At 40.1% G+C, this 27,358-nt stretch overlaps 1 protein-coding gene across 24 annotated transcripts in view; it reads right to left on the reverse strand.

The window, feature by feature from the left end:
- Positions 1-391: 391 nt before the first annotated feature.
- Positions 392-27,358, reverse strand: part of FOXP1 (forkhead box P1) — an 823,426-nt gene continuing 796,459 nt past the window's right edge. For 20 of the 24 annotated variants that reach the window (XM_053290523.1, XM_053290516.1, XM_053290515.1 and 17 more), the window contains 4 exons: positions 24,302-24,472; positions 21,606-21,695; positions 15,482-15,648; positions 392-5,518 (listed from right to left, as the gene is read on the reverse strand). In XM_053290523.1, the coding sequence (XP_053146498.1) occupies positions 5,374-5,518; positions 15,482-15,648; positions 21,606-21,695; positions 24,302-24,472 (573 nt within the window). In that variant the 3' untranslated portion in view covers positions 392-5,373. Of the gene's footprint in view, positions 5,519-15,481; positions 15,649-21,605; positions 21,696-24,301; positions 24,473-24,868; positions 24,991-27,358 lie in introns of those variants that run through there. The other 4 variants (XM_053290527.1, XM_053290526.1, XM_053290525.1 and 1 more) reach the window with 3 other exon arrangements.

Below are 27,358 nucleotides of genomic sequence, written 5' to 3' on the forward strand. Positions count from 1 at the left end.
CATTTTAAGAGGCTATACAGAATTTCTAAGTGGTCATCTACTAGATTAAATGAAAGCTTGAGCCATATTAATTCCGTTAATGGGCCTAAAGGTCCACCAAAGGTAATTGGAACTTGTGGGGAACCCCCAAGTAGTTCGTTAAGATTGATTTAATGCCATGCCTTGATAAAACCTCATCTGCTATACTGCTGCATGGCTAAAACACACCTGTACAGGTGAACGGCAATGGCTCTCACCGAAGGCTCACCATTGACTTCAGTGAGGCTGTGAATACCTTAATGATGACACCTGCTGATAAACTTAGATGTGAAGGATCAGGTGGATGGTGGGTTTAAGTGAAGCACCAGCACACAGGGCACGCAAAAACACATAGCCCATGGCAACATCTATCACCAGTGTGAACAACCAGCACTTTTATTGCATTAGAGAATGCTATAATGTCAGTAATAAGTACTGACTACACAACATTTTATTGTCTGCATCAACAGACATGGAATGATGGAATTACAGTTGATGTAAGGAATGAGTTTCTTGTATGCCTAAAAATAATAATTTTAAAAAGGAGAATCTCATTACTGGCAGCACATACACATGAAGCACCATGCTAACAGTCTGGACTGTACCATTTTCTCATCAAGGCTTATGGGAAGGAGATATTCTGTTACCTGCTCTGGGTTTATTAAAAATGTAGAACAGATTTGCAAGTGCAACTCTCAAGACTAGAATGAGAAATAATTTCTGCAACATCTAAAAACTCCATCTGAGTACGTTAACCAAAAATGTACCAAAGTATTTCCAAAAGAGTTTAAAACACATTCTCCATGCTATAAGGAACGTAGCTTGTCAGCACTCTGAAAATTACACTAGTTCAAAATTATTTTTTAAAACTTTGATATATTTATATATATTTATATATAAAATATCTAATGATCTGCGTCATTTGTAGAATCTTACACCTCCCCCCCAGTCACCTTTCCCACCCTGATATCTTATCATGGGTATTATGGTTGGATTCTCCTAAGGCAGAACTAAAATATAGAAAAAAATTAAACATAAGCCTTGATTTCCCCCTTCCCCTTTTCTTTTGCTTCTGGCCATATGCAGAAATCCAGTAAGTCTTACATGTTTGGATCCAGGGAAGGGATTATCTTTGCATGAAAGCAGGTTTCTGGATAATGAGCTCCCCCACTGGAGGTGCAAGGGGTTGCTCAGGGGGATCCAGTGCACCCAGCCTTCCGGGTTATATGCAGGATTTTTACTCCCTCCCATCTAGAGATTCCTGAATGCAGGAGCAGCCTCGGCTCTGTACCTGCTGCTGTATGGAGAGTCCACCTTTTGAGGAAGACCCCTTCCCCCTCTCCTGCACTGCAACAGATTATCAGAGCTGACAACTCTGATAGTAAGTTTGGCAGGAGAAGAGAGAGGTAAGTTCTGTAGACATGCATGTGTGGCTATGGTAGGCTTTGACTCTCATTCCTGACAGCAGTTTACCCGATACATGGTACTGCTTTCATAACGCACACTTTTAAGAGAAAAGGGGGGAAAACATGTAACAAATTGTCTTTACATCTTGGCACCTTGTAAAGTATTTTTTATACAAAAGTTCAATAATTTTGACACTCTCCATTATTAATCACTACTTCACTGATAAACTTTGAAAGTGTGACCTTGGAATTCATCATGCAAAGTATTTACTGCAGCAGGAGAAAACATTTTTTGAAACATATTTTCCTTCCCCCACCCCCCTTAAGAAAGCCAGAAATAGGCAGTGGTAGGATAACAGAAGGGGTGGGAAAGTATTGTTTTTTAAAAAAAACAAAACAGTGTAAGAACAAAAACTGTACAAAAATGATTCTATTCATAACCGGGGGGGGGGGGAGGATAATCTGTCAACTATTTTACAGTTTAGAAGCCAAAAGGATTTTTTAAAAATCTGCAAAAATCAAAATAAAGAGTATGGGATTTTCTCCCACATGTCATCCAATAGTCTTAAAGCAAGGATAACTAAATAAAATACATGTGCAGCATATTCTGCAATTCCATTACATACAGTAGGATTTTTTTCAAAGCATTTTTTAAAAGTATAGTTAATATAAAGCAGTTGCACAAAAAGCAAGAGGTGTTTTGACAAACAGGTATGCATTTATTCCTTTTGAGGAATGATTTTTTTAAAGAACCTTTTCCCTCATTTTCTTCCCTTGCCTCCCCCTCCCCCCACCCACCAAAAGACAAAAGGACCACAGAGACACATTGGGCTATATATGTACAACATAATAAACCCCACCCTATAGGAGCAATTATTATCCAAAGGGACACATAATCAGAAATTTGTAAAAAATAACGAAGTTTGCTTGATGTAAAGCCTGAGATTTTTCTCTTGGTTCTTCTGCAGGACAGTGATACCTGCAAGGTATGGTAAGTCTAATTTTTTTATTTCCTTTTATCTTTTATTATTTTGCTACAGTCTTTAGACTATGCATGCAAGACACACAACTAAGTGCAACTGAGTGAAATGTTTTTTTTTTTTTAATTTTATTTACTCATTCCCTAACAAGTTGAACTGAGGTATGCGTACTAACAGTTTCTCATGCTGTTATCTTTACTCATGTCTAGCTACACATGCTGAGAATGAACTAATCTACCAGATTTTTATCCCCTTTTGAATACCAAGCTAACCAGCAAAACCACTCAGTTTCAAAGCACAGGGATACCTTCTTGTGATCCCCTCTGGCTATCTCCTGCACGTCATGGAGCTGCCTGAATAAGATTAGTTTCAAAATGTTTCAAATGACCACAGACTGCCCTCATTTAAATGGGGGGGGGGCAATTTGGGTGGAGTGGGGAAAATGTTGAGCTTTTAAATATTTCACTGTTAGCAAAGAATGTAATTCGCTTTCAGTGAAAGTTAATGGCAAATCTCCCATTGACTTGAATGGTACCAAAGCTTACAAAGGGACAGGAGTTTATTCCATGTGAAAGATGCTGACCAAAAATCAAAGGGGAAAAAACCACCACAACAATCATAATTGCTCTGAAATCCTGTGCACAGATAAACAGAAGAGAAAAGAAGTTGCCCTAGCGTTAGCTTTTAACAAAAATTAAACAGGATTTGTAAGGCCAAAGACCCAAACAAAAGTGTAAGAAATAATTTCTTAAGATATTCGTATGGTCCAGTTTAAGCTGTGGGAGCTCTTCTGTATAATATGTAATTATTTCCTTTATTGAATACTCTTATTTTTTTCTGCAGAACAGACTGTCCTGCTTTCCCAAGATGAAACTCTGCCTTTGGATGCTCCCTTGACTTAATATTGTTCCCTAGCTTTAGCCTCAAACTCACATTCTCTTTACAGAAATTCATTTGGTCACTGTAAAGGAAGACAATTTAAAAAAAAAAAAGCAATAACTTTGGTTCAGCCATCTACTTGGTCTTCTAAATTATACTCTAATAAAGGAGCAGTTTTCTTTCTCAGGTTAGCCGTAGCCCATATCTTGACATTTGCTTCTAAATTCTTTCACCTCCTTTGATCAACAATAAGAGGATATTTGGCTTCATAAGATAAAGCATATAACAGAGAACATAATTTACCTTTGTGTTATATCTTTGGTAATTTTAGGGGGGGAGGTACAAAGTAGAATATAAATTAAGATCAGGAAGGCTTTTGAAATTAAAAGCGATAGTCCGACATAAATAAGTGAGTTATGGAGAAGTGGTTGGAGAATGAAAGTGTTTAGATGTCCAGTGATCAAGGGGTACTGACTGATGTTTTAACAGCAGCTACCTGCATGCACTTGCTTCTGAAGAACACTGTCACTTTTTGAACAGTGCGAATTCACCCACAGGTTTCTGAAATTGTTAGTTTTTGATACTGGTTGGTGTGATATTGCATAATAATCTTAACTGCAGTAACAGAATTTGCCCAGTTAAAATTATTAACACTTTACAACTAATGGACCTTTTTGACTTCTCAATATTGTATTCAAAATTTAATTTATATCCAAACACCAAGCAATCCTTGAACTGTTGTTTAACTTGGAAAAACCACCATGTACAACACTCTACAATCTCTATTTGCCAATGTGAATATTAATACGTGTACAGATATGCAGGTTGGTAATTTCAGAGATATCTGTTGGCCCAGAAACTCTTTAAAAGCCTGATATTTTGGATATTAATGTTTTGACATAATCATCTCTATTGGGTTGTGTTCTCGTTTTTTATGCTGTTCAATTTTGTGATGTATGTTACTATTCACCATTGCTGCAAGAAAAAAAAGAAAAGAAAAACCAACCCAAACCATGGAGGGCAATGACAACAAACTGCTTTGTGGAATGGCTTGCTACATCCTACACCATTTCTATGCTGGTTTGTCTTTCATTCTCACTTTTGCAGTACTGCCTGTCTTTCTGTTGGAAGATAACTTTGCACATGGTTACAGCAGCATTTGAGAACTTTGAAGGGGGGAAATATAGCCCAAAATGGAATGTTTTCTATAGCTAAAGAAAACATGATGGCATCTGAAGAAAACTGGAATGGATGGCAGAAAAAGAACTACAAACAATTCAAAGACATTCAGCTTTGTATAATAAAAACACCTATTAACATTCATCACAAAATACAGAAAACATTAAGCCTCAAAAGGCCCTGGCCTGTTAAGGCCTGAGGTCAGAACTTAAAATGGTGTAGGAGAAACAGGGGTAAAATAAAACCTATACACTAAAAAATTGGGGAGAATTTTCTTTTAACCCCTCCTCAGTACACACACACACACACACACACACACACACACACACACACACACACACACATGTGCACATGCACAGAAGACTTTCCCATCCCAAATGGAAGCAAAAAGAGAGAGAGGGAGAGAGGGAGAGAAGAAAAAAGTAAAGGCAGTGATAATCAACATGCGATACTGTGCAAATACGTTGTCCATTGGAATCCTTCACATCTGGGCAAAGGCTTGATCTGAAATTTATGTGTACATGCTCAGCTTGAGGTCTTCAGTGTCCCAAATTGGAAGAATTGCAGTCCAAAGTCTGCTGCCAAATCGTGGATACATGAATCAGTTGAACAAATTTACAACACTGATGTCGACTGTGAGAGGGAATCCCAAGTACCAAACAAGTCCAATTCAATGCACAGAGTACAAATTCCTTTGTTTTGTTTTCCAACAAAAAGTAGAAAAATCAAAAATACTCCCAAATGGGATACTTGATGGCACTAAGAGTTAACGTATTTTATAGCTGTCAAAATGGACCGAGTGCATCCTCCGGACTGTACAATAATGGGGAGAGATTTCACAGCTGAAGTATGTGTTTTTTCGTCTCTCCCCGCAATCTTCATTCGCAGGATCACAACAACCACAGACATATTCATTCAATGTCCTCATTTACATTTTCTTCTTCATAATCTCTATCGTGATCAAACTCTGGACTGTGATTGGCTGTTGTCACTAAGGATAGTGGGCCTTCATTTTCATCTGGATCTAATGGTTCTTCTTTGACATGCACGGGGTGCCTGTGATAATATACAAGGGGGGGAAAGCATTTGTAGATGGCTCTTTTAAAACCCCACTTGAGTAGGACAGAACTAGTCAAAGGCTATTCAGCTTTGCATTAAAAAACACCTCAGTTTTGAGTAAAAACATTTTGTTTTGGTTTTTTTTAAAAATAGGGATTCAAACGTGTCGGAGAGCCTGGAAATACAATCTCTTCATCTAAATGAGAAAGATGTTTGCCACAAACACAACCATAACAAAGGAGGGGCAATCCTAAATTCGCCCCCCTCATAGTGGTTCTGGACTACAGCCTCCCCCTTTTCATCTTCTCACAAAGACAAGTCATACTATGGATCTTAGCTTGACTGCAGAAGGAAAATTAAAAAGCCACACACCTACAAACACTGAGTTTCAATGGAAAAAAACAAGCCTTTGCTGATCTATGGGTTCTTCCTGGTATTTAGAGAAAATACTCTCAAGTGACACATTAGCTTGATTAATACAATCTTCAGATAAATAAATGAAATAAGGATCTTTAAAGCAAAACAGTGGTTTATCAGCCCACTGAGCTTCTGGAGGTTGGGCTAATCATCGGTTGCTGTGTGTTCTGCTTCTCTAGTTAACATGCAGAACCTGTGAGGCAAGTCTCCAGAGGATGACCCCAAGTGAGGTTCTATCATTAATCAACTTCAAGCAAACACAGCAAAGAGACACCATGATACATGCTTTAAACTTCAAATTAATGCATATTTTTCCAAACTGTCAATAAGGGAAGAAAAGCCCTGCCAGGAAACACAAACGGAGAGGAAAAGGCTCGCTCAACACAACAATATGATAAGAAAGCACAGTCCTAATGAGAATAATAACACTGTCAGCTGTAAACAAGGCAGAACATGATCCTCAGCTCGTGGTGGGCACTAAGGATGCACTAAAGAGATGAGATCTGCCAAATTTCTCATTACAGAATAGCATGTGAATAACCCACAGGGGAACAAGGGTTGATTATACAAAATGGGCATGATAACAGTTGAAAAATGTTGTCCGTAAATCATATTCGCAACAAACCCCTTTACAAATACAAATTACCTTTCCTTTTTGTGTGTGTGTGTGGGGGGGGGGGGGGTTGTTGGTAGCTTTTGATATGTAAAGTACTTCAGCAAGTAAGTAGTGTCTTGTTAAAAGAGTTTATGAAAGCAAGTGTTTATTTTATGGCAGAATCGTGTAATCAGTAATAATATAACCTATCGAGGAATATCCTGTTTGCTTTCTAAATTAATATTTGAGCAATTCCCTTAAAATAAAGTAATAATTAGTTAAATTTTCTCTTTTCAAATTAAATTTTTTAACCTGTAACGCTGGCATTACAGCTAACAAAATCTAGTCATTTTATAAAGCTATTTAGAGAGAGGATTAATCCTAATAATAAGCATCCAATATATAAACTTACACTTCTAAATTTAAAATAGTTTAATATTCTGAATGACACAGCACTCGCCTGATCTCTCTCTTTTTGAGCCAAGAGTGGTTTACCACATGTGTAAGGAAAGAATCAACTTTTGCCTCCTACCATATTGAAGAGCACCACAAATTATCTGGAAGGCGCAGCCACTTGATATATAACTAAAAATCATACTATGATAGAGAACTAGGACACATAAATGCCAAAGAAATATTGTATATATGCCAAAGAGATACTGATAACACTGCCAGCTCAATGCTTGAATTTCAACTTTGTAATCTAGCATTTATGCTGGTGGCTTTGGATGTCTCTAGGTGTGCTGAGTGTACTACCAATGGCCAAGAACACATTTAAGGCTGTGTCACCAATTCAGGCTCTTGAACTGCACATTCCTAGATTAATAAGAGGATGCTTTACCTCAAATTCTTGCTTTTCTTGTAAAGAATCAACAAGAAGAAAAAACCCTCTGCTAAAAATATTTAAGAGCTATTTAATTTATGGAAGCACATTTAGGAATATTTGTATGTGTACACACACACACACACAGAGAGCGAGAGTTAGTTTGCCTTTCTATAACCAAGGGAACGTGCATATTAGCTACAAATAATAATTATAAAAACACCCATTTAAATTGAATATAATGATATAAATCTAGTGGTAGTAAGACAGCAGGCTAAAACCATTTTAAAAAGGTATGTGCTGAAAATGTCTGCTGAAATAAAATTGTTTTCACTGACCATCTACAAGAGGAGGTTGCTTCTTCTACATTCACAATAGTTCATATGTGAAGTATATAGCATTGGCTTGTAACACACTGCAGTAATACACACTGTAAACCTCTATAGCCCATGCTTTGTTCCCTAATCTCTAGTGAAATAATTCATACTAGCTGATCTGGCGCAGAGCATCTGCGCCCCCTAGTTCTCCGTGTCTTCATCCCCCCCACCACCTTCAGTCCCAATCTGTTCTCCTCCCCCTCCCTTCAGCCCCAGTCCATTCTCCTTTACCCCTCATCCCTTCAGCCCCAGTCAGTTCTCCCTCCTTCCCCTCCCTTCAGCCCCAGTCCATTCTCCTTTCCGTCCCTTCAGTCCCGGTCTGTTCTCCACCAGCCCAGCCAGCACTTTCCTTTCCCTCTGCCCCACTGGCGGCGGTTTCCCTTGCTGGCTGCCGCATTCCTTTCCCTCTGCCCTACTGGCAGCGGTTTCCTTTCCCTCCGGCCCACTGGTGGTGGTTTTCCTCATGGCAGGCCTGGCCGGCGCTTTCCTTTCCCTCTCCATCTGTTGGTGGCGCTTTCCTTCTCCACCCTCTGGGCTTCCAGCACTTTCCCTCCTTGTTGCTTTTTTTGATTGCCCGCCGGCCGGCAGGCCACCACTGCCATTTTCTTCCTTCCCACCCATGGCTTCCCACCCATGCCATTTTCCTCCTTCCCACCCATGGCTTTTCCTTCCCACCCAAGGCAAGAGCTGCCACGCGTGGGATTAGCCACGGGTATGCCTTAGAGAATTAAATATATAGTTTATATTTTATATGTATAAACTTTAAAGGAAACTTATATTCCTGTAGATTGATTCTTACATACTTTGGTTACTCATTAAGTTGCCTGTATTGCAGTCAAGTTAAGCCCTGAACCTAGGCACTGAGCTACCTAGCATTATCCCTGGCATGTACATTTGCACAAAGTCAGGGTTATTAAAGAAATGGATTCTTGGGGTAATTATGACTTGTCTGAAAACTTTCCAAAACTACTTAAGAGGAGAAGATGTGTGCTCATATACAGGAAAGAGTTTCCAAGAGGCTTCAAAGTTCGTGATAAAAAGAGCCTTCATGTGTCCAAATGGTTTCTTTTTAAGTTAAACAAATCAGTGACTATGAAAGTAGGTATAACATTTCTCTTTAGCAAGGGTAATAATTCAAGAACCTCCATAAGAGCAGAGTGGCAGAGTACATACTTTCTATGCATAAGATTCAATGCCCTCAGTTAGCAAGACTTCAAAAGATCACTATCTAATGTTTTGGAGAGCTACTGGCACTTAGAGCAGACAATATTGGATTCGATGGACCAGTCATCTGATTTCAGATAAGGCAGGTTCAGGTACAATAAACATATGCTACTGAAAGGGTTGAGGTGTCTTGCGGGGTTGGGGGGAGGTCAGGTTGCCTTGTTTCTCCAAATTTACCAGTCCTCATGGGCTTGACTCTCTCATCCCTGGCACAGTATGCAAAACTTAAGCATGGTGGCTTTTAAGACCTTTAGTGATGAGAACAGTCCAATCCTGGCTGGCCTGAGCTGGAAGTGGGGAGCCTGTGATGTCTCCTCAGGGCTGTCCTCCATCACTTCTGTTGTGCCAGGTATGTTACTGCTGCTGCTGGCCTTCTTGGAGAGTGCTAGGGAAAGAGGGGAATCGATCGTCGTTCTGGTCCTAGAGTCAAGCTAGGTGAGGAATCCTACATCTCTTCCCCACTGGGGCTCCAGCTGTCTCAGTCCTTGCTTCCCTTTTCTCTTGCCAGCCTGGCTTTAATGTCTGCCAGACTCAAGAGATATGAATTGGGTAGTTTATGCACAGGCATCTGTAGCTCTGAGGCTCCCCCCAGAGTGGACTTAAAACAGTGTGGGTGAACAAGAGGCCTACGGGAGAATCCACAGTAATAAGACTCCCAATTGTTATGTTTACTATGAGTAAACCCTTTCAGTGCACAAGCTGTCGCTTCCTTAAAATAAACATGTTGTGAATACCAATGACCCCCATGGTTATTTTTGACGAGTATACCATTGAGGAATGTGAAGATGAATACGCAATGATCCACACATTACTCAAGGCTTTCAGACACTCAAGAATTTTTCAGAATTGAAGGGCAGCTTCTTTTTCTATTGTCCACACTGGTTGCAATTTCTGTGTAAATGACCTTCTAAATCCTCATACAGTTGGGAATAAAGGTGGTGGTGGTGAAGTGGTCACCAAAGTACTAGAAGTAAACACACTTTTGGTTTTCCCTTGCAAAGAAGCAGAAATTTCATCAATTCTTTCTTATCTTAGATGCTTCCTGCTTTCGAAGGGGTTAACTAACTATAAATAACCTCACTGAGCACAACTTACCCTTTTTACATCTGAGTAATTCTTTTGTTTGTCTGCTTTGGGAAGAGAAGAGGTTTTTGTTTTGGTTTTTTTGTTCTTCCTTTGAAAAAACAACAATTCTGAGTGTGGTTTAAAGCAACCGTATTCAAACCGTTTATGAAATGAAGCCGTTTACTTTCTGGCTATCTTTGAGCATGTCAGGATAAAAGTGTTATGTCCCCAAGCTGGAATTATGTGCCTACATTCTGATGTTTCATAGAGAGGGCAGGGGCAGCATTTCAGTGAGTCATAAAAAGCAGGGAATGAAAGGCAGTAAGGTTTCTGCTGAAGTGTTTGACTTGCTTAGTTGTTATGTTAACAAGGCCCTCTAAAGTTTGTGATAAAGTTTAAGGCTTGATCTATTCCAATACATCAGAACTGTTAAACAATTTACTTTATGGGTGGGAAATGTATTTTGTAAAGGGAAGACGAAAATATTACTGTAAAGAGTACGCAATAGAAATCTGAAAGCACTGAGAGTAACTACCTGTGATGATAGCACTAGGTTGCATTGAGTGCTGCCATATAATTTTATAATCTAGCTAACAGTATAAGCTCTCTAACATGTGAACTGAATTCTGCATTGTGTCCTTTCAGATGTACCTTGACTACACTGGTTTAATGGAAGTGCCCAGGTAACTTATCAGTGCTTTACTGCATTTTTAAACAAGAGAAATGTTCTTGTAGAGAGAATGCACTGCAGTTTGAATGGATGCAGGAACAATTTGGTGGATGGCATAAATGAGGCTATGTTCTGGCCCTACAAATATGTACGCAATTAGGGATATAAACATCATTTTTAATCAATTGTAATGCCAAGGCTATTATCTGAATCAATTGCTTCACCTCCCCCCGCCTCTCTCTCTCTCACACACACAAAGACACACACACAGTGTTTTTCTCCTTTATAAATCTGTCACTGTACACTTCATGCTCGTGAAAGCCAGGCACCTCTATTGGTGCCCCACACATGCACATGGATGAATGTGGTGCATACACGGGCAGGACATTGTTGCTCCAAAATGCATCGAATGTACCCAAAGACAAATGCTTCAAGTGCATGTTCTTCATGATATTCTCCCCTGTTCTTAGGACAGGAAATCGTGCAGATCAATCCTATAAGTGGAGCACATTACCGTATGTACAATAAGAAAAGGAGGCGGGAGTTTATGCATTAGTTTCCCTACCACTTGAAGAGGATGCTTGCCCATGTGATTGTGTCTTCAAGCCCTATGTGAAGAGCAACATACAGTACTATTTACATCAAGAATGAACAGCTAGCAATTACCAGAACACCCGACCCCCATTTTGGCTGCTCCATGTGTAACTGGTAAAAAGGGGGGGGGGCATTTCAGTGGGGTTTTTTGGAGGAGTATGGATGGATATGTGCGACATTCACTGACAGGCCCATCTTTAGGGCTAGGTGGCCAGATTTGGCTTTTTAAAAGCCAAATTCTGGCTTATGGCCCATTTGACCCACGAGTATACCCCTTAGGTTCTGGCCACCCTGCTTTAGGGCGGGGCGACCAGGGCGAACACCCCAGGCCCCGTGCTGGGACAGGCCCCACAGGGGAGCAGCCTGCCCTGCAAAAATTGACCTTCCTCCCCTCTCCCAGCTTGACCAACCTGTAAAGTTGCATCCTGCAAGAACCATGCAGAGGCTAGCCTGCTATCCAAAGGCTCTCTGGCCCTGCACAACAGGAGACGCTGCTACAACTCCCTTTCCCTGGACCAACTGTTCAGCGGGTGGGCGGGGCTTCCAAGGGCTTCTCTGCTGGAGCAGGCCACCCTGAAGGCCTCCCAGTTTCCTGAAGCTCTCTAGCCAGGAGGCAGAATGACCAGTGCTGGCTGCTCACCAGAGTGCTGTGCACATCCTCTGCTCCCCCTGCCCTACAGCCCTGGGCTGTGCTGATAGCTTGTGCCTTTCTCCTCCTCCTCCTCAGAGCCAGCAATGGAAGGTATGGGATTTCCCTTTTTCATAATTCCCCACCCCCTTGTATATTTATGGAATGGCTTCCTATAGGGCTTCGATATCAGGCACAGATATACGGCAGGGTGGGAGAGCTCTGAATATTGAAACTGAAATGGATTGGACAAAATGCTTAAAAAAATTTTTTTTGAATATATTTTTTAAAAAAATATCAAAAACAAGTCCTACAAGTGGCTTGTTTCATGACAGAAAATTACAAAAACCTTTAGAACTGAAACACCCCCTTGGACCATCATTCCACCCCCATATGGAGGAGTCTGCACTTTGCCTTCATAAAAAAGGCTAAAAGCACCCCACTTTTTGCTCCGCCTAACCTGGAATGACTTGGCATAGGGCTTTGATATTGAGCAACAGATGTAGGGCAGAGTGGGAGGGCTCTGAATATTGAAACTGAAATGGATTGATCAATCCATTGATTTTTAATATTTTTTCCCTGATGCAGTAAAGCTGCCAAAAAGAGTTCTCTCTATCCATAGAGTAATTTGCAACTAGTGAGAGTAGAGCTAACTGTAAACAGCTGAATAAAATATGTTTATTTTATTTGTGCATGTACTATGCTCAAGATGGTTTGCAATACAGAATGTCCGAGTGAAAACTGTGAAGCAAGGAGCATGTATTGTGTTTTTTAACTCCCCCCGCCCCAACAAATGCACTGTATGTCCAAGCTGGTTGGACATGTCCAAAAACCTCACTCACACTATTTACACAGTATATCATCAGTCAGTAGCATATTGTAATCATATGAATTGTTAAGGAGGCCCCATAAATGCTGATTTGTTCCCAGCCCGGCAATCCCCTAGGGATGGCCCTGTTCACTGACAATAGCGCCTCCTTGTGGCCACTGTTTTCCTGCCCACAATCCCCCTTCTGAGCAACAATATGCCATGACATAGCTTCATTCAGGGAGAATGGGGACTGCCATGTTTACACCAGAACCTTTATTGGAACATTACATGATCACATTGCTGGAAAGCAAGTGACAGAAACCTCATATTGAATGTAGATGCTGAGGCTATTATATATTTTCTTACAGGCTATTAGTTTACTGTCACATTTTGCTTCCTATATCTATATACCAAACAAAGTTTTACTTCAAACATTTCTTTAGAAAATTATGGAAGTATCTTATTCCTGGCAAACAGTAGATGCTCCTCAAAAATCCCAGAAACTTGTGCAGTACTAGAAACTATCAAGTCCTTGTCATGGAGAGAGCAAAGTATTTGTGACTAGAATTGCCTCAAGAGGAATATATTGAAATAGCGCTAGAAGAATTTCTTTCTGCTTTGGGAATGCTAATTAATACTGCACAAACAATTCCTGTAAAAGCTAAACACATTCAAATGTTTTGAAGAAAATGGTAAAAGACAATGTTCAAATTAATTAATAATTAATAATGAATGTTGCCATCTTTAAAGATTTTTTTTCAAAGCACAATGTGCACTGATTTAAAATGCTGAAATATCAAAGTATTAAGAGCCTTACATTTCCTTTCTCGTCTACCCCCTGCCCAACATATTATGCAGGTGGGAAACTTAAAAAAAAATTAAATGCTAATTACCTTCACAACTAATTATTAGGGTAGCGTTAGGTTAATGTTTTCCTGCCTTTTGATTTAGACCTACTTTTGTCAATGCCTTATTCATATTAATTCTTTTAACAATGTTATTAATTGGTTATGTGATCTTTTGGCAATAGGACCAATAATTTCATGGTCATGTTTAAGATACAATTTACTACTGTCATTTACAGGACCTCTCAAAGTGGAGGAAATGGGTCTCTTTGCAGTATCAGTTAACTAATGCATAATTTTTTAGCCCCATACAGCGTTGCTAGCTTCATCACTCACTTATGTTGTCACAGATGGGGCTAACGTTTTGGACACATCTGCAATTTCCTCTTGGAAGTTTAGAACTACACATCTGATAAAGAACTTGATGCCCTGCAAATTTCAGTTTTCATCTTATAAAAATACCTCCAATTCTAAGGAACAACCTGGCCACTGAAACTGAAAGCAAAGGGGCCCGATGAAGAGGCAGAGGCACAGACGGCAGAAATACTAGTCTAGGTGCCAACAGCAAGCCTGAGGCTTCAAATAATAGCACTTACATTTATATAGCACTTACATTTATATACCGCTCTATAGCTGGAAGCTCTCTAAGCGGTTTACAATGATGTAGCATATTGCCCCCAACATTCTGGGTACTCATTTTACCGACCTCGGAAGGATGGAAGGCTGAGTCAACCTTGAGCCCCTGGTCAGGATCGAACTTGTAACCTTCTGGTTACAGGGCGGCAGTTTTACCACTGCGCCACCAGGGGCTCCCTGGTGGAACATACCACTGCGCCACCAGGGGCTCCCTGGTGGAAAATAAGGAACATTTTGAGCTCAAGATTCCTGAGCCAGAACCTCCAGAAACTGAAGCCCCTGAAGGGCCCGTGCGCCCCCTCCCCCAGTGTCTCATGCTCCTGAAAGCCCACTTGGCAACACAGGAATCACAGCCAGCAACCATAAGTGGAGAGGTGATAGAGCGCTAGGCTCCAGCCTGAAGAGAGCCCAGGAAGCGAGTCAGGCCTGGGAGAGGTGGTCGGGGCCAGGGAGTACCTAAGGACTCGATTGGGCTTTAGACTTAAACAGAGCAAGTTGTTCTGCTCAGAGCTTTTGGAGATCCTGCAACTCTTGCTTGGTACTACCTGCTACTCTGACAGACTGTGTATGGTTGGACAGCACCCCTCCCCAAGAACCTCCTCCTTCTGCCCTGTGGACTACCCCTCACTTTCAGGACAGGATGTAAACTTTCAGCATTGATATCAGTGCAGTTTGGAAATATGTGCTCAACTAACTAAACAATATACCCAAGAGTCCATTCTCTCTTTTTACAGCACTCAAAATACCAACAATTATGTTGCGGCCCAAGATACTAGTTAGTCCAGCATTTATTTTCTGACCACGGCAAGCTATATGCCTCTGGATGTTCACAAAGGAGGAGTGGTGACAACCATCCCTTGTGGTTTGACCCCCAGCATCCTGTACCCAAGGAGGTTCCATTTTAGCATCTATGGCTAATTGTCACTGATGGCTATTTCTATATATGTTAAATTATTGGAAGGCAATAAAGAAACCAACTGACAAATTGCACACATATACCAGCAGACATAGATTCCCCAAATAAAGACATTAAAGGAGAGAATGGCAGGTGGGTTGTATAGCTAGGTGCATATGTCAGACTGGAATGAGCCGAATGTGTGTGTGTGAAAGCTCGTAGAAGCTATTTTTCCTCCAGATCAACACACAACATTTCTGAAGTTTAAGAGTTTTAACTTGGCTTCACGGCATTAGAACGGTGGCAGGACAGTAGAGAGTAGAAACAAATAGAGAGTTTAGTAGAGAGTTAAACAAATAGCAACGTTCCTCTCTACTTACATTGCTTGCATAGGGGAACGTCCTGGACTGCTGTCACTTCCATTACTGTTCGCATGCTCCATTGCACCATTAAGCTCTTCCCTCATAGCATTGGCTAAACTGCCCAGAGTGGGGTTTCCCATGGAAGCAGTAGTGTACAGAGGTATACTGTTCTCAGCCATTGAAGCCTATCGAGGGAAAGTACAAGAAATGAAAAGCCATAGCAACATATGCTCATGCACTGGCCACAAACCAGTTCCAAGGTATTCTATCTGCACTAAGTTTTTATTAAATATAATGGATAAAATGTCCACATCACACATTTCAGCACTGGCTAGAATGGAGCTAAGATTTCACCCCGCTCCATTTTTGATCTTCTATTAATGTCATTCAACACCACCAAAGACAGCCGCCCCCAGTTCTCACTCTGGGAGATAATTTAATGACAGCTCACACAGGCATCTTCCACAGCAACACAAAAGCGATTGCACAATGGTGTAGTGAACCTCCTCATGGTACAAACCGCATTCCCTATTGGTATCGACACAGAGTAAATGATATTCGTACATAGCAAGGTTGATTCAGTGTGTGTCTTAAATCACTGAGGCCTGAGTTTAAGAGCCAGTACACAAGTTATAATTCAATTTCTCTATTTCGATCTTCGATAAGCTTAACACAAGTTACAGTTGCCATCAGGATGTCAGGAAAATGATCTCCTCATGGTAGCTGACCCCCTGTAACTTTTAGAATAACCTGCAGAGCTCAGCCATCACACTGTGGGTATGAAGGGGCCACAAGCTTTTAAAAAAGATTTAATTGTTTAAATGGGGCTCCTTGACTGCACTTGAAATAGCTGTTGCATGAAGGCTGCTTTGAAATGTTCCCCCATGGGGATCGTCTTCATATTTCGAGACCTTTGTGTACAGTGACACACCTTATGGATGGGGGACGGGCAGGGGTTCTCCTCACCATTGCAAGAATCAGAGTGTGTGTTCTGAAGGCAGGAAGCAAATCACTCAAACATTAGCTTTCAGTTACGGGCATGGAAGGGATTTCTTCCCCTCCTTATATTTGTTATATATTTATATTTGAAAGCAAGGAAGTGTTCATGCTCAGAATCATACTGACATATTTGCAGTCAAAGACATCGCTCTCTTTTTCGGGTCAGCTCAGGAGGACCCTAGGTGTATCCTTTATGCTTTGCTTGTAGGATGCAACTTGGTGAACTTGCTTATATTTATTTATTCTTTCCATGTATATACCGGTTTTCATTAAAATAATCTCTAATTTTATTTCATTAAAATAATTAAAATAAATAAGCGGTTTACAATATAATTAAAACAATGCATAATTAAAATACAAAGGTACAGATAAACTTATATGAACACAATGAAGCCTCCTTATATTGGGCCAGATCATTGGTTTGCTTAGCTCAAGACATGCTACTCCGACAGGCAGCAGGGATCTAAGCTCCAGACAAAAGGCTTTCCCTTTCCTTTCTACTTGAGAAGTTAAGATGCCAGGAATTAATGGTGGGACCTTCCAGATTTAAAAGCATTCATTCTATCACTGAGCTATGTTGGGGAGCCTTTATCAAACTAAAATGCTGCACAAAAACATTTTGAATTATCCATGACTTAGCTGGAATAAGCAAAATGTATGCCAGGTTTGAGTCCCATGTTATTCTCTAGACCAGTCAATCCTTGATTGAGTTTGTGAGTAGTTTGTATTTAAAATACATACTAGCTCAACAACGAACATACAACCTTAAGATTTTGTCCAAAACTGGCACTGTGATTTTTCTGGGGAGTAGAGCTAGATCTGTGGGAATTTCTGCATAAACATTCATCAGAGAAATCTGTGTGGCCATGCTGAGTGGGCAAGGTAGGGCCATTCTGCTGGGAGAAGCAGCTGCCTTGCTGCTCTTCATCATGGTTTTCTGGGAGTTGAACAGCTAGGTGAATGCAGAAGAACAACCAGGCAACTGATGTGCTTAAAAAACACCACACAATAATACAAACATTACATTTTTAAAAAGTAGTTAAAACAGCATTGGAATGAAAAGTGGATGCCAACTGGTACCTGTGTTAGTCACTACCACCCATCCTTGTTTTTAAATTGCTTTGCTGTTTTAATCTGTGTTTTTGTTTTAATCTGTGTTTTACTCAAATGAAGCATACAAGTCTAACAGCTTTGGGACATATCTTTTATTATTGAGAGGCAGCACAAAAGCAGCAACATATATCTTCGTTGCATGTTCTAGTTACAAGCCTGGTCTCTACCTCCATGTCTGTTATTTAACTTTTAAAAAACAAAAAAGCAGGGTCAAATTATGTATTTTAACATAATATATAGGTCTGATCTTGAGTCTCCTGAAAGCTGAGGTATTTTGATTTACTGCAGAACAACCTGTGGATACAGATTCCGCATAGCGGTAACTGGGGGTTGAAGAACCATATCCTTTATACTCTATCTAGCTGTCCTCCCTGAAGTACAGTCCCTATCTCTATCCAGTGCAATCAAAAAAAAAAAAAGGCAACCTACTCTAATGAAAAGGATTATATTAATCTTTTTTATTATTATTCAAGATGCAGCAAAATAATTTTGATGAAGTGGGGAATGTAAGACTCATGCTTCCTGCAGTTTGTGAAATAATGAGTCACGCACTTCCCACCACAGAGATAACTTGTAATTGCAGTAAAGTAATTTATTTAGAAAGAGCCAGAACAGGAAAAGCACCAGCTATCCCCCCCACCCCCAAACCACAGGTGGGCAAATGGACCACATTCCATACAAAAGCAGTAAGATAGGTAGCAACAGGGGATTCTCATATGGCAACATTTTGAGATGTGGATCAGTGAATGCTAATACAGAAATTCTTGTGGATTTTTATTTTTTTTAAGCACCAGGGCTGTGATCCTGTGGTGGATGCTGCACACTGTAGTTCTTTTGAACTACATTACGTTGCTCTGCAAGAAGTTCCCCAGACAAAGCACCCATGACTTCCTATATACCTGAAGTTTAAAATGCAGTTTGAAGACTTGGTGTAGGAACTGCTGAAAGGGATACTGCTTCTCACAAATGCTATTTCCCCCCTACATTTGTGAGTTTCTGGATTGTGGCCTTTGAAATCCATTATTCAGAATATTTATATACTGCCTTCCAACAAAAAGTTCACAAACGTTTCTTTAGCGAAAGGAATGAGAAAATGGAATGGGGCTGACCATCTAAAATGAAACACAAAGACGACACCAGCAACAGCCGCTGGAAGGACACTCTGCTGGGATGGAAAGGGACGGTTGTTGCTTTCCCCTTGTTAAATATAACAGGGCCACCAAAAGGTGCCTCTTTGCCCAGTTAGCAGCAGGGGTGAATAAGGGATATTAATAATGACTTAAACACCTGAGGTATTTTTGCCTTTAATGGTAGTTTAGAGCTAAAGAAATATAAAGTCACCAGCATTATGGTTATGCTAACTACACCACTGACAGCCACTGAAAACATCTTGTGCTTTGAGCTGGTCTGTTATAAATCAAATTATTAATCTTCAGTAATTTGGACAGATTAATATGCAAAGGAAATGGAGAGGGGATATCACATAAAACAACAACATTTATATACCACTTTTCAACAAAGGTTTCCAAAGTGGTTTACATGGATAAATAATAAATAAATAAAATGGATCTGTGTCCCCAGAGGGCTTAAAATCTAAAAAGAAACATGAGATAGACACCAGCAACAGTCACTGGAGGTACTGTGCTGGGGGTGGATAGGGCCAGTTACTCTCTCCCTGCAAAATAAAGAGAATCACCACATTTTAAAAGGTGCCTCTTTGCTCAGTTAGCAGTGGTTAAAACAGAGAGAAGATCCTTTCCTTATATTTGGAGCACCACTACCCAAACAAGCCAGCTTTTACCCTATTGTGTATTGGGTAGGTTTCTGAACTGAAATATCAAAATGAGAACTGTTATATTACCATAACAGCAAAAAGCAGGCACGTTGATTGATAAATGCGAGTTTTCTCAAATATGCCAATCAAGCAATTATACCTATAAGTTATGTCAAAACCAAAAAGATATCTTGCTTTTTTGCACAATAGAAAAATTTTGGATGCTTACGCTAAAGTGTTTAATTGCTACAGGAGGTTCAGGGCTGCGTGAAAGCCACAGCTTTTGAACTGGTAATCATTCCAGATCAGGCAGCTGAAATGACTTGGCAGCAAGAGAACTGGAACTCAGCATATGCTCATATGCACTATTTTTTTTATTGCTTCATATGTTCTGGGGCTGAACAATGGCTCTACTTTAAGTCTTGTTTATATGCATTTTCTCACTTTCAGCTGAAGATGATAATTGGGCAAAGTATTTAAATTCGTTTGGGGTTGAATTAATTCAACTCGAAAGAATATGACATCAGTCTTCATTAACAAAAATGTACACCCAGCCTAGTTCTTCATTTGACCGTGTTACTTTTTTAAAAATGCAATTTGAAACATATACCACTTCCTGATTTTTTTTAAAAGTGATGGTAGTAAAAGAGAACAGAAATTACTGTTACATTATCACATAATACAAAAAAGGGGGAGATGACGACAACAACAACACATGTTTTAGAACTAAAACACGAACTGTTCAGTATGATAAGCATATTAATTGAAATTAGTCACATAACTAACAGAAGCTGAAGGAATGCTGGATCACTTCATTTTTGCCTTTCAGCCTCATGAATGTAAAATGTGCTTGTAATCTTAATACTATCCCGCAGACGGAGCATGTCTTTAAAAAATGCACTTCACAAGACTCAAGGGAAAATAAGATCCTAATGAACGGTATTTACAGTTGTCTCATTTACACATGCTTTCATTTGATTTTCAGAAGTTACTACTTAAGTGGAAGTAATTAGGGGTAATGTAGACTGTTACTTCCTTCTTAATCAATCTGCTCCTGGATTTAAAAGTCCAGCAAGTCTTTCAGATATGCAGTTTAGAAAACTCAGATCTATGTTGCAGCCCTGCACCCAGTTTTGCTTACCATTACGCTCAAGTACAATTACTTTCAATGGGTGTTGGCTACCGGACGCCGAATTTGCAGCCTACAATATCTGTTGCATATTAAGAAGTATTTTAAAGCATGCTTAAAGAAGCATTTTTCCACAGTCACATACTACTAATATATAAGGCGCAATCCAGCTGAATCTAATCAGTGGGAATTTTGACACTGACTACAGTGGAAGGTAGATTGCATTCTACGTGCATGCTTTGTGTGTGGCAAAAGTTAAGGCCTGTGAAATGACTAAGAAACAGTGTTGAAGACGCAAGGAATCTCTCTTAGCATTGACAACTGTAGAAATGTCTGTTAATCACATCCATTACTCTTGTACAGAGACACCAAATGTATGAGGGGAAATTAGCCAAAGTATTTAATAGGAAATTTGAACACAGAAAAGAAATGTGAGTTCTTGATATTCTTAAATAATCTTGTATTATTTGTACATGCTTATAAAATGTGTGAAGGCTTGTTTCTACATAAATAAATGCCTACTTCACCTGTAATATGGAACACTCAAATATTTTCTTTAAAATTCTTTGTATCAACACCACAAAACTGACGTCTCTTTTCTTCCCTTCCAATGTGATGCAAGCTTTAGCTACTTAACAATAGAAAAACATGCATCTAGAAGACTTTAAAAGAAAAAAATAGTATATATGTGTGTGTGCGCGCGCGCAGAGGGTGGGGGAGAAGAGATCTGCTTTCCCTTTAAAGCTATGAACAATAGAAGGTCATGTGACACAGTATCCTATCATTCAGCACATTAATAGCTGTGCTAGAGTAATTACACTTGTGGTATTTTTGCCTCAAGTGAAATTCTGAAATAAGAGGATGGAAATTATGATACCGCTGATAAATATTAATAAGTGAACTTTTAATTTTTTTGCCACAATATTCAAAATGCTAAGCATCTAGCTAATGCTGAAGCGGCCTGATATGTGTTTGCCTCCAGGGACCATGATGCTTTATGCACTTAAGAAAAAAGTTTAACGGAATTAAAATTTAATATCTAATTAGAGTAAGGCTAATATATTTTGAAACAAGTAGGGAAGACACACATGCCTATGTGGCATATTTGCCACACTCATTAATCTTACCTGTAAAGCAGCATTGAGAGGTGAGCAGTAGGTGTGGCTGGTCTGCATGTTTTTAATGAGTGAAGGGCTCCTGCACAAGGAAGACAGATGCCAAAAAAAAACAAAAGAGAGAGAGGAAGAAAGTTAAATGCAGCCAAGTTCTGTGCTTCGGGAAGGTCAGGCTTTCTCTAGGGAGAAAGAAACCCCACTTAATAAAGAGGTTGCTGTGGGGGTGGGGTGGTTGCCCAAGAATCAATCTCAATCTCTCTCTCTTTTAAAAAGAATTTTCCCATAGCTACTTTTGACTGTCCCTCACCTTCATGAAATACAAAAACACTCTTCATTGTGTATCATCTCTAAAATGCCATGATAGCTTTTGGTCTAATGTGTCTTAAGTGCCCTTCAGACATTTTCCCAGCTGCATGGGAAATGCTTGCCTGTGATGCTCCTATATAGCTGGAGGGTTATGTCAATGGCTCAACCATGTGGGGGTTGACTCTCCCATAGAATTGCCACTGCTTCAGAGGCCAATTTCACAAGAAAGACCCATGGAAGTTAGCCCCCAACCAAGCAGTTGGGTCATTTATATGTTCTCCGGGTGTACAGGAGCCCCTCAAATAAGGTGTGTGGCTGAGAGAATGATAAAAGGAATCTTGGTAAAGTATTGTGGGTTGGAATTTGATTCTCAATTCTTTCCAGTAGAGCATTTCCCAAACTTCTTATATATCAAGGCAAACCCAAGTAAAGTCTTATTTGTAGAGAGTAAAACTTCTTTGAGGATGTATAGTAAGAACTATCCATTCTCAGAGAAGACTACACATTGTGTTCCTGCATGAAACACTGTCCTTGTAGGCATGCCTTTGGATGGGAGGAGGCATTTCCAGAGCACTCTCTCATTCAGAAATGCAACATGCAGCCTCTTCTGAGGGCAGGGATTCTGCCATGTGTCTGCATCAGGAGGAATGGAATGACCCAATCACACACACTGCAGAGATGCAACAGGATGACCATCCCTCAGTGGAAACTGACTGGAAGGAAGACCAGAGCTGAGAATTATTCCCAAACTAATTGGATTAAGAGGCATCTTTTCATGTGGTAGTTATTTTATATTTAACTGAGCTCAGTATGGCTTTTCTAGTGGCTGTTGCTGGTATCTTTCCTGTGGCTTAAAAAAAACAAAGATTGTGAGCCTCTTTGGAATAGGGAACCATTCCCCCCACCCCCTGTCTCTGCTATGTTAGCCACTTTATGAGCATTTTGTTGGAAAGTGGTACATACATATTCCAAAATATATCATTCTGACAAGCAGTAGGCAGCTCCTTCTTGGTCTCATAGAAGGCCAAGTAAGTATATTCCTCCTGCAGTGCACTGGGGTGCCCCAGCATACAGTTTAAGGCCTTTTCTGGGTGAGAATTATTTGCAAAGATGGTTGTATGGTGAGCGTGCTGGATTATCAGCAAAAGCATCAGCAACCATAAAGGAAAAGGGTTTCTGACTTGTTAGGGCACTTACACAACTCTACTAAATAGGGGTTAGTTATGCATTAAAATACTTTAACCTCATCTTTTAGAATTATAATATGAGTGCCTAAATAGTGGCAAGAGTTTTCTCTGCTTTTTATAACCATGATGAGTTACTGACGACCAATTCATACATTGCAAAGAATTCGGCAAACCAAACGAATCAGTCATGTGGGCTTCTGTTTTCCCCAGTTTCTTTGCAATTTATGAATAAGCCCTAAACTATAGTGGATTGTATCAATTCTAAATTGAGCAATCCAAATAAAGGTTTAATCTTGCATATGCGATATGGCTTCCTACATCAGAGCAGGTGGTCTGGTTATTATTATTAAAATAGCTTACTATTTGTGAAGTGTCTAAGAAACTAGGCAAAGAATAGAACACTGAAGGATGCTATCCATCAAGTACTACTGCTCGGAATCCTCCATTTTTTCTTGGAGTCCAACCTACTGAAATGAAGAGATAATTGCTCAGCAGCAGCACCTGGTGGATTGCACCTGAAGACTACGTTTCTCTAGGACTACTAATAACAATGATGAGCTATATACACAGAGAGCTATACCACTTTAGGATGTTTAGAAACAAAATTGTGGGTGACAAAAGCTAGGACAAAAAGCTCAGATTTGGAATACAAATCAGGCAATTCCTTCTCCAATAGAATTATAAATTTCCCCTGGAGTGTTTAAGGCGTTTAGTATAGAAATGTGAACTTTCAGACATCTATCTGGAATTACTAAAAAGATTGCCTGCATTATGCACATTCAGGGAGGGGTACCACAGAAATCACCTTGGATAATTGTTTTCAAACATGTTTGAATGTCTTAATTATAGCAATATACATTTGTTTTGAGAGAATACAAAGGAGCAAAAGCAGCTAAACTTATCAATAGGAAATCAGCTTAAAACCATTTTGCTAATCAGTTATACAGTGTTACCTATTAGCAACATCATAAAGAAGACATCAGAATCCCTGAATTATAAGAACCATCATCAGTGTTAGTGTAGGAATTTGCAAGAGGAAGTGCAACGCATGTACAACCATGACATTTAAAGGGGGAATCATTTCTTGCAGCAAAGGCAATATGAAATGCGAATCTACATGAGATGAGTAAATCATGCAAAGCAAAAGCAACAGAAAACAAAAGCTGAAAAATAATTAGCACACACATACACACACAAAGCAAGTAAAAGCTCTTACTGTGTAACAAGCTCGCCAAAGTTTTCATCAGGGCAGAATTTTCGAGGACGGCCTCGTTGAATATGACGGCCACGTTTAAACTCTTCATCATCAACAGTCCAAAAGGACCCAAACTCATCCTCTACTCTGATAAAGCACTTATGCAGGGATAGGTTGGTGCGAATAGCACCCTGGGATAAGATCAGCAGCAAACGAGATGAAGTGGAAACAAAGGGACACGGGATTGGGGAACAGAACAGACATCAAATACAGGGAAAAGGAAAAAGAAAATAAAATGCAATAAGCATAAGCAAATGGATTGTGAGGGTTAATATGCATTGCCACCTACAAGCTACTAGCATGTGATGCAAAACAAACACCAAGCAAGCAAGGGCACAGGGGACCGGTGGGCATACAAACGGTAGTGATGAAATGCTGTCTGTTGTTTCCCCTTGAATGAACAAGGCGAAACTACCTGGATTGATCTACAACACCATCTAGCAGCCAAAGCCTCTATGTTAAAACTGTATGTTAAAACTGTAGCATGATCCAAGCTAGGCTAAGAAGTTCAAACATGGTGGACATACCCACTGATCTTTTGTGGCCTTCGTTTTTGGAACTCTATTTCATCCACTGTCCATACTGCCCCTTTAACGTTTTCTACTCGCACAAAACACTTGTGAAGACTAAGATTATGACGCACTGCATTCTGCAGCAAGTATAAAAGAGAAAACATTGAAAAAAATACTTTCCATGAGAAAATGGTTCTTTAGCATTGTCCGTGAACAGCAGCATTGTCAGCTGGCAAGTCCCCTTGCCCTCACCCCCACCCCGCAACTGGACTATATCATATGCACATGTTTTAAGTTAAATAGTTTCCAGAGTGATATTAGGAATTAAGGTTTCATTTCTAAAAAATCACTCCACCTCAGCAAAAACAGAAACCCTCATCATCATTATACATATCACACCAGTCACAGAATAAAGGGGCTATCTTTGAAACAAAGATACACTTTGCACTAAAACAAAGAAAATGCTGTTCTTCTAGAAAAGAGAAGGAAGACTACATAGGAGCTGAAATATAATTTTGTACAAACAATGTGAGTTCAATTTTGCAGGGCAATTCTTTTTTGCATGGCCAGCCCAAAGCTCAAGAAAAAGGTCATCATGTGGAGTAATTCCATACATCAGGTTCATGGAAACACATTTCAGAAAGTAGGAACATGTCAGACACAAGTCTGGAATAGCAATTCATGTTCACATTTTTCAGCATATGCTCAAATATGGAAGGTGCCTTTCATTCTTCAAGAAATGGCTGAGCATGCATCTGGTGGGCCCATGAACAACACTGCATCTCCACAATTATTCATGGCACACACATTTATGGCACACACATTACTGCTATCGATTATCCATCCAAAAATGTTTCTGATGGTCTCAACATATAAATCATGCCATAATTCAATCTTGGATTGAATTCACATTTTCAGCAGTAGTTTACTTCCAAAGCATGACTGCAGTAAATTACTGCACTATGGTACTCTTCAAAGTGTGGGAGTAAGCTACTGTTTTATTGCAAAAGCTTTTGTAGCCTTGATCACTGGTACTACATATCCCATCCTCCAGGAAGGCAAGTTGAACAGTTTTGTGCTGCACATTCAACCTACTTTCTCCTGGCCACCTAGACAGGCAATGATGGGAGGTCCCTATTCCAGAAATTCCCTCAGCTAACTATAGCCAGACCTGCAACAAAGCCTTTTCTGTGCGGCACCATCACTTAAAGAGAACTCGTAACGAGTAGAAAAGGAGCAAGTCAGTAACTTGCATCTACCGACAGCCAATGGGGTTGGTCTATTTTGCACACATGATAACAGGGAAACATATGTACAGGCGTTTAGATAACCAAAAGACTAAGCTCCTTATTCATGAAATTGGGTATATATAGTGAAAGGCATTCTAATCACGACTGTCTAAAATCACTGTGCAAACCAAGGTTAGGCACAACACATTCATCATATTAATTACACAGCAGAGGGAGGTCTGAATTAGGTGGGGGAGGGAGTTGCAGGAATTATTTGATGCTGCAGTGTCTCTGTGTCACTGATTTCCTCACCCTTATAACACATTCATTCCCTCAGAAGAGGCTACACAGATAATCCAGTATATTTTAATAAATGCAGGGCTACAATTGTTTTTGGCAGGAAGAAAATAACAAATTATATTTAAAAATTTAAAGCCACATATGAGGAAGTTGGTGAGGAGCTGCATAGTGAGTTCCTCTGTTTCTTCCTTTGTTCTTCCGGCTGAGCTAGACTATGGCCCAAATACAGTTCATTTTGGATTGATTCCTTTCAGGTTAAGGATGTACTGCACTCCAGAGAGGATGGGAAAAGGCCTAGAGGCACTGCCAGCCCAATGTTCCCTTGTGAGACCGAATTTTTGGTCCCTTCTCCTAAAACATATCTGGCAGTAGTGAGGCTTTCTTGTGGGGTATCCATTAGACCTTCAGCACTGTAATTCTGATCACAAGGATCCCTGGGAGATGTGGCTCCCACTGAGTGGCATGACCCAACATCAGGGTCCATGGGATCCCGGATCCTTGTGCCTGGGGCAATGACGTGGTATCACTGCACTGGATGCTCCACAAGACCTCCCTGCTACAGCTAGTTAGACTAGGAAACTGAAGGGGTAGGGATGTGCAGAACATTCCACCTCGAAATGGGCAATTTTGAGTGTTCCGAGCTCAGAACAGAACATCCCTAAAAAGCGGGGGAGAGGCTGATCCGAGCTTGGAATGCAACAACTTGTTCTGAGACAGAACATTCCAAACCTATTCTGAGTGCCAAAATGGTGCTCAGACTGTTCTCAGGGATGCATCAAGCTTGGAACAGAATGCAAAATCTGTTTTGTGAACACTCCTATTAAGGGTTGGCAGATGCTGGAATGAGCCTATTATGAACCAGGCTCTTACTTCGAAGGGACCTTGGGCTTGGCTTGCAAAGTGCTCATGGGTTTCTGAACTGGGAACATTTGTTTTTGCACATTCCAATTCTAACCTTTATTATTTTATTGTATTT

Source organism: Hemicordylus capensis, chromosome 2 (genome assembly GCF_027244095.1).
Source record: "Hemicordylus capensis ecotype Gifberg chromosome 2, rHemCap1.1.pri, whole genome shotgun sequence".
In the NCBI taxonomy this organism is placed as follows: Eukaryota; Metazoa; Chordata; class Lepidosauria; order Squamata; family Cordylidae; genus Hemicordylus; species Hemicordylus capensis.